The 13,395-nt window shown below is 41.9% G+C and overlaps 1 protein-coding gene across 1 annotated transcript in view; it reads left to right on the forward strand.

Moving 5' to 3' along the window:
- The first annotated feature begins 5,736 nt into the window (after positions 1–5,736).
- Churc1 (churchill domain containing 1) overlaps positions 5,737–13,395 on the forward strand; it is a 15,016-nt gene continuing 7,357 nt past the window's right edge. Inside the window, exons 1-2 of the mRNA XM_021201833.2 lie at positions 5,737–5,836; positions 11,454–11,589. Coding sequence (XP_021057492.1) covers positions 5,798–5,836; positions 11,454–11,589 — 175 coding nt within the window. The 5' untranslated portion in view covers positions 5,737–5,797. The remainder of the gene's footprint in view (positions 5,837–11,453; positions 11,590–13,395) is intronic.

The following is a 13,395-nucleotide window of genomic DNA, read 5'->3' on the forward strand; positions in this document are numbered from 1 at the left end:
CCCTTTAAGGAATCTGTGTCACCCCCATTCAGCAGGAAGAAGTTGAGGAGAGTCATCATCCCTGTTCCTTGGGTTTGGGTGTCTGGTTATGATTATTTTATAAATTATAGATAGGTTGTCATTTTAAGGGATAACTTGAAAAGGAAAGAAATAGATGGGATAAATTACTAAATTTATTCCTTTTTTTTTTTTTCGAGACAGGGGGTTTCTCTGTGTAGTCCTGGCTGTCCTGGAACTCACTCTGTAGACCAGGCTGGCCTTGAACTCAGAAATCCTCCTGCCTCTGCCTCCCAAATCCTGGGATTAAAGGCGTGCACCACCACTGCCTGGCTACTAAATTTATTCTTAAGCAAAGCACTATATAGCCACAATCTTATATTGGTAGAAATCTTTATAATTGATACAAATTGAAGTTATAATTTTTCATTAGTACAGAATTTGTAGATTGATGCAGATTTAAAGTTTTCATTGGTATGAATTTCTTTTAGTGATACAAAATTTGAAATTAATATTGTTACTTTTAGATAGGCATTGTACCTATGCAACTAAGGATACAAGACTTAGACCCAGTCCTTCTAATAACTGCTATTACAAACTGTTTATGATGATTAAGTAAAACAGGTTAAGAGACAGATAATAAACTCATGGTTATATCAGATTCTGATCTAACTCTATTAAGGTGCTTTCTACAATATTCAAATAGAAATAGCTAATAATAATCAAGGTTTAACAACTCAGATATGCTTCATATAGATAGTCTTTAAAAACATCAGAAATCACAGAATATGACATTTAATATTAATTCATTATTAAAGATCACTTGACTAGAGACATGTCTGCTCCCAACAGTATTCCCTTCTTGGTTCAATGAAGAAACTGAGCATAAAAACCTCCATGTGGAGCTGCTCCAATTATGGCAAAATAGCCACTGGACAAAAATTACCCTATTCATCTATAGACAAAAACAAACAAACAAACAAACAAAAACAAAAAGCCCAAGAAAGGACACACAGTGCAGCATAGGCGACAGTTTAGCTCTACCAAGTCAAAGTAAACAGGTCCTTTATAGGTCTTGTCTCTCTTAAGATCTATCAGATGGTTCTGGGTCAGAAGACTGAAGACAGATGCTCTGACATTTTGAGTAGTCAGCTGTCTCTACAACTTGTTTTAAGTTATTACTACAACTTAATTATTAGAGGGATCATAATAATACATAAGTTGTTTAGCCTTGAGGAAGATGATATAGAAAGGATGGTTTTTCAGATGATAATACAAATTAAAGTCAGAACAAAATTCAGGTATAGAATTGTAAGCTCTTTCAGTCAGGGTAAATTGTAGAGTACCTTATCTAATTGACAAATATGATGGACTTGATATTAGTTGCATATCGTACTTTGTAATTTTCATAATTTTTATGATTATGCTCAACTTATTTCTTTTTCTTTTTTTTTTTTTTATTATTTTCTTTATTTACATTTCAAATGCTATCCCGAAAGATTCCCATACCCCTCCCCCCACCTCTGTTCCCCTACCCACCCACTCCCACTACTTGGCCCCGGCCTTGCCTTGTGCTAGGTCATATGGAGTTTGGGAGACCAAGGAGCCTCTATTCCCACTGTTGGCCGATTAGGTCATCTTCTGCTACAAATGCAGCTAGAAACACAAACCCAGGGGGTACTAGTTAGTTCCTGTTGTTGTTCCACCTACAGGGTTGCAACCCCCTTCAGGTACTTGGGTACTTTCTCTAGTTCCTGCATTGGGGACCCTGTGTTCCATCCAGTAGCTGGCTGTGATCATCCATTTCGGTGTTTACCAGGCACTGGCGTAGTCTCACAAGAGGCCACAATATCAGGGACCCTTCAGCAGTATCTTGCCGGCATGAGCATGAGCATTAGTATCTAGGTTTGGTGGCTGATGATGGGATGGACTCCGAATGGGGTCCTCTCTGGATAGTCCATCCCTTCATCCCAGCTCCAAACTTTGTCGCTGTACCTATAATTTTTCATGGGAGTTATGTTCCTCATTCTAAGGAGGAATGAGCTCAACTTATTTCTGAGAGAAGATCCTTTTTAAAATTTGAACAGAAAGAATGAGATGTTGGGAATTGGTTCTAACGTTTTGTCTTATTTTGGCTCCCAAAAGCTATGCTTCCAGACCTGAGGGTCCCTGCCCCCTAGCTGGCATCGATTGGTAGGTAATAAAGATTTGCTGTACAGCCAATGTCTGGGCAGGGAGACAGGGCGGGACTTTTAGATTGCTTTGGCAAGGGACCAGAGGAGAGAGGAGGAGGAGGAGGAGAATCACCATGACTCTTGAAGAGAGGGAGCAGACTTAGGAACTGTAGTTTCCTGGCCCGCGGGACAAGTTATTCCGTGGGTCGTGGGGGATCATGAACCTGAGGTGAAATGAGCAGGAAAGAAGAGGGAAGCCCTGCAAAGGTGTCAAGGCTTCGTTTATTGCCGGCTTGAACGTTTGGTTATAAACACTATGAGGGGGAATGGGGAGGGGTTGAGAAACGATCCCAAGAAACAGAGCGAAGGACAAATGGGGGGATGCTGACTGCAGACTTGAAACTTCTTGTGATTTTCTCAGAGTCACTGCTCCGGAACACCGGGCAGCTAATCTCAGAGTCCCGGATCCTCCTTACAGCTCAAGGTGGCAGCTCGGGACAGCTCCGGAAGGCTGGAAACTCCTTTTACAGCCCCTGATGTTTGTTTAGGGCCAGAATCTGCTGATTCCCACGAACAGCCTTGAGGGGAAAGGGGGTGACTTGGCTCTTTAACAAAGAACGATATGGCTCTCAGATGCAAGCTGTAAAAGGCCTGGTTTTTCTCAGCCTGGTCTCCAACACTGTAGGAGAAAAGTGATCCAGCAGTACAGGTGGAAAGGGAAAGCAGCTCTGGAGGGGATGGAGGAGGCTGCCGGAAGTTTGCATTTTATATTTGTGTGTTAATCCAGGAATACTGGAGGGGAGTGTGTGCTAGCCACAGGGAGGTCTAGAAGTGCTCAATCATTGAGCTAGTCAAAGCATATCAAAATTAGCTGACACATGTGTGTGTGTGTGTGTGTGTGTTTCTCTCTCTCTATATGTATATATATATATATATGTATATATGTATATATATGTGTGTATATATACTGATGTGTTTATAAAATGATAAAGAGAGGGAGGATATGTTCTATGGAGGCGTAGAAAGGGATGGGGACCAGCCACAGCACAATATAGTATAGAATAGAGTTTATTCAGGGCATGGGGAGAGGAGTCAAGAGGATAGGAGAGGCAGAGAAAGGCAAAGAGAGAAAGAGAAGAGAAGTAGAGGGGTGGAGGCCAGCCATGAGCATGTGGAGAGAGAGGGGAAGAACGGTTGAGAAGACAGAGCAGGGGCAGGAAGACAGGAGCAAGAGAGTGAAGAGGGGGGCAAGCAGCCCCTTTTATAGTGAGTCAGGCTTACCTGGCTATTGCCAGGTAACTGTGGGGTGGGGCTTAGACAGAATGCTAACAACTACATTCTGGGTATCATGGAGAACAGCTTTTTTTCCTTCCCGAGGTTGTAGTACCTTACTTAATATTAAGTCCACTCATTTTCCTACAAATTTTGTTATTTCATTCTTTCTTTAGAACTGAATAGTATTCCTTTTCTTTTTCTTTTTCTTTTCTTTTTTTCTTTTTTCTTTTGTTTCTGTGTAGCCCTGGTTGTCCTGGAACTCTCTCTATAGACCAGGTTGACCTAAACTGCACAGTTTGGCCAGCCTCTGCCTCCCGAGTGTTGGGACTAAAGTCATGTGCACCACTGCCCAGCTCCATTTTTTTTTTTTTTAAATTTTCTTAAGATTTATTTATTATTTATTTATTATCTGTAAGTACACTGTAGTTGTCTTCAGACACTTCAGAAGAGGGCGTCAGATCTTGTTACAGATGGTTGTAAGCCACCATGTGGTTGCTGGGATTTGAACTCCTGACCTAAGGAAGAGCAGTCGGGTGCTCTTACCTACTGAGCCATCTCACCAGCCCCCCAGCTCCATTTTTTAGAGAGATTTTTCATTTTACTTTCATCTGTTGATGGACAACTAGGTTGATCTTAATTCTTTGCTAGAGTGAATAAATCAAGAATAAACACAGGGGTGTAAATATTCCTATGTGTTTTGGGTAAATGCCCAGGAATGGAATGACAGGTTCATATGGTAATTCTAGTTTTAATTTTTGAGAAATCACCAAACTGATTTCTACAATGGCTGTATTAATCCGCACTCCCACCAACAGTGACTAACAGTTCCTTTTTCTACACATCCTTCCCAGCATTTGCTGTCAGATGTATTGATGAGAGCCATTCCAGCAGGAACGAGATGGTATCTCAAAAATAATTTTAATTTGCATTTCCCTGATGATTGAGGACACTGAACACTTATTGGCCATGCTTGTTTTTTTATTTTGAAAAGTGTCTATTCAATTCATTTGCCCATTTATTGACAGGCAATTTTGTTTCCTTGGTATTTAGTTTCTGCAATTCTTTCTTCTTTCTTCAGATTTCCTTACGGATGGTTGTGAGCCACCATGTAGTTGCTGGGATTTGAACTCAGGACCTTTGGAAGAGCAGTTAGCACTCTTAACCGCTGAGCCATCTCACCAGCCCCGAGTTTCTGCAATTTTTATAAATTCTGGATATTTGTCTCTTGTCTGAAACATCCCAGTGCTGTGGACTGTTATTTTTCCTGATAATTGTGTCCTTTGCTGAATAGAAACTTCTTCATGAAGTGTAGTCTGTTGATACTTAGTTTCTGTTAGTGTTAGTGTGCTATTTAAAAAAGTTCTTGTCCAAAGCAGTGTCTTTTTTTAAAATTTACTTTTATTTTATGCACATTGCCTGTATGTGTGTTTGTGTGAGAGTGTCAGATCTTGGAGTTAAAGACAGTTGTGAGCTGCATGTGAGTTCTGGAAAGTGAAATCGGGTCCTCTGGAAGAACATTCAGTGCTCCTAACCGCTGAGCCATCTCTCTAGCCCTTCTAACCTAATATCTTGACAACTATCCCCTATGTTTTCTTCTGGAAGTTTCAGTGTTTCCTGTTTTAGATATTGGGTTTTGATCCATTTTGAATTGATTTTTATACAAGGCAAATGATAAGGATCTAATTTAAATAATTTAGTAGGTTCTTGACAGCGCTCTAAGCTTCTCTTCCCAAACACCTGCTTTCTTCTTCTCCGAAGTCTGATCTCTTATCTGTTATTATAGCACAAAATGGTATTTAAACTGTCATTTCAGGTGTTTTGAAGGAGGCAAGAAGAAACAATTCCCCTTTTTGCTGTACTTCTGTAATTCTTTTTTAATCAGAATTCAAGGAGGCGCCTATTAGAAGTTCCTTCAGGCTCAAAGCCTCTTCCTCTTTTCGGCACTTTGAGTCCTCAGATCTTTTCACTACCTGAAGATTTCTTTTTTTTGTTTTTTTGTTTTGTTTTTCGAGACAAGGTTTCTCTGTATAGCTCTGGCTGTCCTGGAACTCACTTTGTAGACCAGGCTGGTTTCGAACTCAGAAATCCACCTGCCTCTGCCTTCCGAGTGCTGGGATTAAAGGCGAGCCCACCAAGCCCGGCCTACCTGAAGGTTTTTGTGTCCAGTCCTCGGCGCTCCCTCGTTGCCGGGAGACCGCGGTGCGTCCCGCCTAACAACCGTTGCTATGGGCGGAGACTTCTAGCCAGCTGTGGAGGCCTTAGACCGCCTGCGGCAAAAATCTAAATCTCAACTCTCGCGAGGTTTCGTCTTCCGGGTGACGCTGGGGACGTCTTCCGAAAACTGCGTGACGATGTGTGGGGACTGTGTGGAGAAGGAGTACCCCAATCGGGTGAGCAAGTGGGCGCGAAGAGCCTCCCGCAGGCTCGGTGTTCGACCGATATTCCTAGACAGGCCAGGGCCCACTCTGCAGTCCTGTCACCCCAGTGACCCTGCGTACCGGCCGCAGGTCCCCTCCCTGGTGGCTGACGTCAGCGGTCCTTCCGGTTCTGTTGCTGGGGACGACGGGGAACCCTTAAGATTACCTACCCACACTAATTGACAGTAGCCCCCGAGGCCCTACCGCGATCCCGGCTTCACCCTCCAGCTCGATTTGATGGAATTCTTTTTACCTCATTCTGTCGCTGAATGAACGTCTGAGGTCATTTTAAAATCCACTTTTTGGAGACAGGTTTTGTGTAGCCCAGGCTGGCTTCGAACTCTCTATGTACCCTAGGAGGATTTCTTTGATCCTCCTACATACTTCCTGAACGCTGGCATTACAAGCGCGCGCCTCCGGGCTCTATTTAGAAAACGTTAGGGATAGAAGCGAGAGCTGGTGCGGAGGCAAGCTTTCTGCCAACTGAGCTACACTTCTTGTTCTAACCCACGTTTGAAGATGGTAGAGCTGGTCCCCAGAGAGGACCTGTCACCTGCCCAAGTATGAGAGCCAGGACTAGCTTGTGACCTCCCTCTCCGCCTTACCTCGTCCGGTTCTCTTTTCCTTACCCCTTCCCTTTCCCCTTCCCTTCTTGGCACTGAGGCCTGACCTCAGGGTGTGTCCCTACCAGGCAAGCACTCTGCCAACAGAACTCTACCCCCAGCCCTTATTTTAAGTCTTTGCGCCTCTTTGGGCTTAGGAGGTTTTTGAGGCTTGGTTCTTACCATTCTTTCAGGGAATCGCTACTGCATGTTGATGTGTGTAGAGAGTGCTTGGCTAGTCTGTGAAGGAGTGACTACCAAGGTTCTGGGCTGCTTCTTGAGGGGCGTAGGATTTATTTATTTATTTATTTATTTGTAGGATTTAAACGTAGTGAAAAGGAAGATTGGTCAGGAATGGGGCTGCAGTGTTATCCATCCAAATAAGGTGCTTTTGGACGATGACTTAGAGGAGGAAGAAACTGCAGGAAAGTAGCAAGATGAAGGACCCTTGAGTTGGCTGGGAGGGAAAACATCTTCATAGTTCTTTTCCTTAATATTTTGTGAGTGTTGAGCACACGCCTCTAATCCCAGCACTCGGGAGACAGAGGCAGGCAGATCTCCAAGTTCAAGGCCAGCCTGGTCTATAGAGCTAGTTCGAGGACAGCCAGGGCTACACAGAGAAACCCTGTCTTGAAAAACAACAACAAAACCCCACAAAAATAAAACTTCTTTTTTGAGTGATATGTAAGTCTTTTGAGATTGTTATGTTAGATGAATTTTCATTCTGGTACAACCACTTTGGTTTATAAAGTAATTACCATTCATTATCAAATTTAAATGTCCCTCGGAATGACACACAAGTGCTTATCCTAGAAAAATGCACGTGCTCTCATCTCCTGGCAATGTGTATAAGAATGCTTGTAAGATCATTATTCCTTGTAGGCCAGAGCAAAACTTCTGTTCGTGAAAGGTAATGTCGTAAGAGTAGGGTTGTGAGTGTGAATTAGCATAAAGCATCAGCTCCCGAGTGGATATGGTTTGGCAGTATCCAGAGACACCTGGTTGTCACAGTGAAGGAGCTCCTTGACATCTAATGGGTAGAGACTGAGTATTACGCTCAAGTGCATAGGACAGCCATCAAACCAGAGGTCTGTATGCCCCAGTGTCTGTAGTGCAGAGGTTAAGGAACCCAGACTTACAGCAGTGGGAGCACTAGAGTCAGATACAGCAGTCTAACTTTAGTCTGACAGTATTGGCGAAAGAACACATGAAGTACAGCTTTAAATGAAGCAAGCTAAACTGCAGTAAGACTTTCCTGGTTGGTAAAACAAGAAGTTACTCTAAAGACATTGTGTTGATGGCTACTAAACAGAGTATGATCGAGAGTGGTTATATAAGGGGCCAGAGAGATTGTTCGGTGATTGGTGCTAGAGCAAAGGACCTGGATTCAGTTCCTAGCATGGCCGCTAGCAACAGTTTATAACTCCAGTTCTGGGGATCCAACTCTCTGACTTCTGTGAGTACCAGGCAGGTGTTGATATACATAAAATAACTATAAATCTCTCAACAAGAGAAAGTGTGGCAGAAGCTTCTGGAATATAAGAAGTGGGGTTGTTTGTGTTTTTTTTTTTTTTTTTCTGGTGGTTCTGCTGTTTGCTTTATAATTATTCTGTATGTTTCTGCGTTTATTATTTTTCTATATTGTGTTTTAGTTCATGCTCTTTTTAATCTAGAAAGGGGTTTTTAATAAGTCTTAATGATGGCCATTGCACACTGGGAACCATGAGGGAAAGTTCCCTGTGGAGGTTATTAACAGAGTTGTTAGGGCCTAGAGAGATGGCTCAGAAGTCAAGAGCCTTTAATGCTGCAGCAGAGACTCCCAAGTTCGTTCCCACCACTTACGTCAGGGTGGCTCACAGCAGCCTTAGCTCTGGCTCAGGAGATCCAGTGCTCTCCTCTGGCCTCCACAGGCACTGCACTCATTACTCATACATAGGCAAAGACATATACACGGTTTTTTATCTTTAAAAAAGATAATTATTTTTTAAAAGTTCATTCTTTTCTTCCCCTGCCCCCAGAAGTAGCAAGATAACTTTATTCCAGATAAAATGCTAGTGCAGATTAAAGGGAGATACACTGACCTGGCATTCACCCACCAAGCCCGCCAGTCTGAGTTCCAAGTGCTGCAAAGTGTCCCCTGACCTCCACATGTAGAGTAGGTGTGCACCCGCAAAAGAAAGAGATGGAACAAGCAGAGAGATAGACTGTCATTGGCATTGAAGAGAAGAAGGGACAGAGAAGTGAGTGGAGTCTAGAACGTGCCATTCTGTTTTTTGTTTTTGTTTTTGTTTTTTGTTTTCTTTCTGAGACAGGGTTTCTCTGTGTAGCCCTGGCTGTCCTGGAACTCACTCTGTAGACAAGGCTGACCTCGAACTCAGAAATCTGCTTGCCTTCCAAGTGCTGGGATTAAAGGCGTGCGCCACCACTGCCAGGCTGAATGTGCCATTCTGAAGCTGTCGTTCTGTTAAATAATCAAAGGGCTGCCCTGAGAAAGAGTTAAGTGCTTCTTTGGAGTTGGAGAAGACAGATTTAGAACTAACTAGTGGGTAGATATTAAGTTCCCAATGCGACTTGAGACATGGGATGGAGAACTCTAAAGGAATTCAGTACAGTCTTGTTTACTAGAAGCAAAGTGGCCATTTAATCCCTAGGTTAATTAAATTCAGAATTCTTTTTCCAGAGCCAGGGATTCTTCTTTCAATTAACTGGGACTCATTAAGGCTATGGCATATATTTTTAAAGATTTATTTTGTTATTTTTAATTACAAGTATGTGTGGTATGCACCATGGCATATTTTAAAGAATATAAGCCACCATCCACTAATTTAAAAAAAAAAAGAAAGAAAGAAAGAAAGAAAAGAAAAGAAACAGAAACCTGGTGGGTAGTGGCGCAGGCCTTTTATCTCAGTACTCAAGTCAGAGGTGGATTACTGAGTTCGAGGCCAGTTTGATCTACAGAGTGCGTTCCAGGACAGCCAGGACTACACACAGAAACTCTGTCTTAAAGGAGAAAAAAACCCAAACAACAAGAAGACAGGTTTCTCTACATAGCCCTGGCTGACTTGGACCTCAGTCTGTAAACCAGGCTGGTTTTATTAGGAAACTCTTCAGTGAGCAATAAGTGATATTTAGTTATTTATCTTTGGGTAGATGTTTCTCACAGACTAGAATGCACAGAACTAGGGTCCATTCTAGCCTCTGACCTCTATGTGTAGTGTAAGTGTGCACCCCCAAAATAAATAAACAAGGGCAGGGTTCTAGCCTCCTGGCCTGTAATGCTGTACTAAGAATTTGAAATCATGCATGAGTTTACTTGAAAATAGGCCACCAATTTTCTGAACCCAATTTTTAAAAATTATTGTTCCTTTGTGTGTGGGCGAGAGTGTGCATATGCTGTGGTGAGCGTATGGGAGTCAGAGGGCAGTCCTCAGGAGAGGGGGAAGTCAGGCAAGAGCCAAGCTTACTGGGTTTTCTCCTATGGCTCGATCAGCTTGCCTTCTTATACAACCTAGAACCTACCGCCTACAGTCACTAATCAAAAAATGTCCCCACACATGTCCACAGGCCAATCTATTGGACACAGGTCCTCAAGTGAGATTTTTCTCTTTCCTGATCTATTTGTGTCAAGTTGACAAAAACAAAACAAACAAAAAAACCCATCACACTTACCTTTACAATATGTAGATTTTACTCTTTGTAAACTATTCCTCAGTAATGTTTTCTTTTAAAAAAAATTAAAAAGTGTATCATTAGTTCCTAGTAGCTCAAAGTTTACAAATCCAAGGTTTTTTTTTTTTCATTCAAAATATCTTAAGTCAAGGTGTCTATGACATCATCTCTCCAAACTATATGGTCATGTCTTTGTTCTTGCTCTAGAACTACTCTCTTCCTTAACACATAGAGGTAAGACACCCTCAGAAGGGAGAGATTAATTGTGGTACAGGAACCAGGAGGACTTCACTATGGTGTTTAAGGTGGCTCTTCCCGAACTCTGTGTATAAAATCACATTTGGCTCACCATCCCTGTAGTATGGCATCAGGTACACAGGTGCTTTGGAGAAATGATTTTTATATCACTTTAACTATTAAAATTACTCAGTTGGGCAGGAGAGATGGCTAAGTGGATAAAAGAGCTTGCTGTTCAAGCCTGACGTCCGGAGTTCAATCCTTAGAACTACCATAAAGGTGGGAGGACTCCACAGAGTCGCCCTCTTACCTACACATGTGCACTGCTCCACCCCCATAATAAAATACATATTTTTTACAAATAAAAATATTCAGTGTTGCAGTTGGATTGGATAATCTGTAAAATAGCTTTTACGTTAATAGAGTCTTAGCAGAGATTTCTCTTTAAGCCAGGAATGTTTAGTTTCTCCATGCCAAAGCAGAAGCCTCCGTTCCTCGGCCACTGCTATGTGAGTCTGAACAGTTGAAGCCGTTCTCTGCCTCAGTCCCACACACTCCTAACGGCTGACAGCTGTCGGGGATTCGCTGGTTTGTTTGGTGGTATTAGCAAAGGCGTGAGAAGAAACCCTTCCAACACTTACCTTTAGTAGTGACTTAATTCTAGTTTCTTGGCCTATCATTTAAAAATACTTCTAAAACTTTCTGATTTACTTTTTGTATGGAATATTGTTTTTCCCTGTTGTTTGTAAGAATTTGGACTTAGTTCTCTTACATTTGTTTGCTCTGTGATACAGGGATTGCAGCTGAGGCTTCACAGATGCTGGACAAATGGTCTACCACTGAGCCACATCCCCAGCCCTACTCCTCTCTGGCAAACGCACTTATAGCCCTTAGAAAGTCATGGACTTAACATGTGCATCAAGTATCTTTATAAGTAGTAATTCTGTAGGAAAACCAGTTATTTTAAAAAGTACTTTGAGCAGATGTGTTCTGGCTGTGTCTTTGGCCTGTAGAGACTTTGAGTCATTTAGTCAGTTTCACCAAAGGTTTCAAAGTGAAAGAGAATTCCTGTTCTACTGTAGGGCACCACCTGTCTGGAGAATGGATCATTCTTACTGAACTTCGCAGGCTGTGCCATGTGCAGGAAGCGGGACTTTATGATGATCACAAACAGATCCCTGAAAGAGGAAGATGGAGAAGAAATAGTTACCTATGACCGTAAGTAGAGTTTGTTTTGACATGCAGATCTGTTAGCAGGCATCAGCGTTCAGAAGTTGGTGTGTTGCATGGGTGTTCAGTGCTGTGTTACAGTTGCCTAGTTACTGGTAAAGTACTGGGAAGAAAATGCAGGTTAAGTAAACGGATGACTACAGACGTAGGAGGTTTGGAGCCAGAACTTTTAACCCAAGAATGTGACGCTTATTCACTCTGCCCTGCTACCTCAAAAATAAATAAATAAATAAATAAAATAAAGCATCTTAAAGGGGACACAGACTTGAAAAGGGAAGCATACACTTACTGGAGTATTTTTAACTGAGCCTATTCTAAGAGCTTGATGCTTTTCATATTTGTCTTTAAAAATATTATCAGCTTACTTGTTCCTTATTCATATTCGGAATATACCAAGAACCAGAAGAAAAACAAAAAGGAGATTGGAGCAGTTTTAAGTTTTCATCAAAATGTCAGGGTGCTAACATGTACATATAACATGCTAGTACATATAACATGTATGTATGACATGTACACATAACGTGCTAGTACATATAACATGTATGTATGACATGTACACATAATGTGCACATTCACATAAATTACTTCTTAGCACTGTCCTCAAAGCACATTCACTTTCTCTGCATGTTTTTTCCTAGGGTTGAGAATGGGAAGGTCCAGTGATAAAAGCAAGAGAAGGAAGCAAGAGATGGGCAGTTGGACAGGAGGCCAGAGCAAAGCAGGAAATACCAAAGCATGCAGTGTCACTCAGGACCAGGGAAAATGGTGCTATGTTGTGACACTCTCCCCCTCTTTTCTTCCCCTCCCCTACTCTTCAGCCCTGCTTGCCTTGGACCTCTGATCCTCCTTCCACCACCCGAGTGCTGCGTCAGCAGGGGTGGAACACCACACCAGGCTGGTCTGGCCTTTATGCCTACTAGAGGACCCCATTCCATGAAAAACCCATGAATCCAAGGTTTAAAAAAAGATCTGGCTAGGAGTAGTGGCTCATGCCTTTAATTCTAGCACTTGGGTAGCTTAGGCAGCACAGCCATGAGTTCCACGAAGCTTGAGCTATAGAACAAGTTCTGGACTAGCCTGAGCTACAAAATGAGATCTTACCTCAAAAAAAAAAACAAAACAGAAAAACAAACAAAACAAACAAACAAACAACAACCAAAAAGTCATCTCATTTGAGGTGATATAAAGTCTTTACAACTGGGGCTGGAGAGATGGCTCAGTGGTTAAGAGCACCAACTGCTCTTCCAAAGGTCCTAAGATCAAATCCCAGCAACCACATGGTGGCTCACAACCATCTGTAATAAGATCTGACGCCCTCTTCTGGGGTGTCTCAAGACAGCTACATTGTAGTTAGATATAATAATAAATCTTAAAAAAAAAAAGTCTTTACAACTGGCTGGGCATGGTGGCACACATCTATAATCTCAGCGCTGAAGAGGCAGAAGCAGGAAGACCACATTTAGACCTCCATGTTATGCTATTCACAGCGAGGAGATGCTGGGTAAAGGAGGTCCTACCTGTATTTTCCTGACAAAGTGGAAACAATATTATAATAATATAATTATTAACATAATTAATAATATTATAATAATATTATAATATAATATTGTTTCTACTTTTTTATAAAATTATTATATCATTGATTTTGAGATTACAGGAATAGCTAAAAACATTTAAAGAGAATCTGGCACACAGTAGCCATAATTTACCAATTATTGTTACATTGTTTTTGATTTTAGTATCGTTTTGTTACCTCAAAGTCATGCCCACAGTTGGTTTTCTTTTTTTTTTTTT

Source organism: Mus pahari, chromosome 7, assembly GCF_900095145.1.
Source record: "Mus pahari chromosome 7, PAHARI_EIJ_v1.1, whole genome shotgun sequence".
Taxonomy (NCBI): domain Eukaryota; kingdom Metazoa; phylum Chordata; class Mammalia; order Rodentia; family Muridae; genus Mus; species Mus pahari.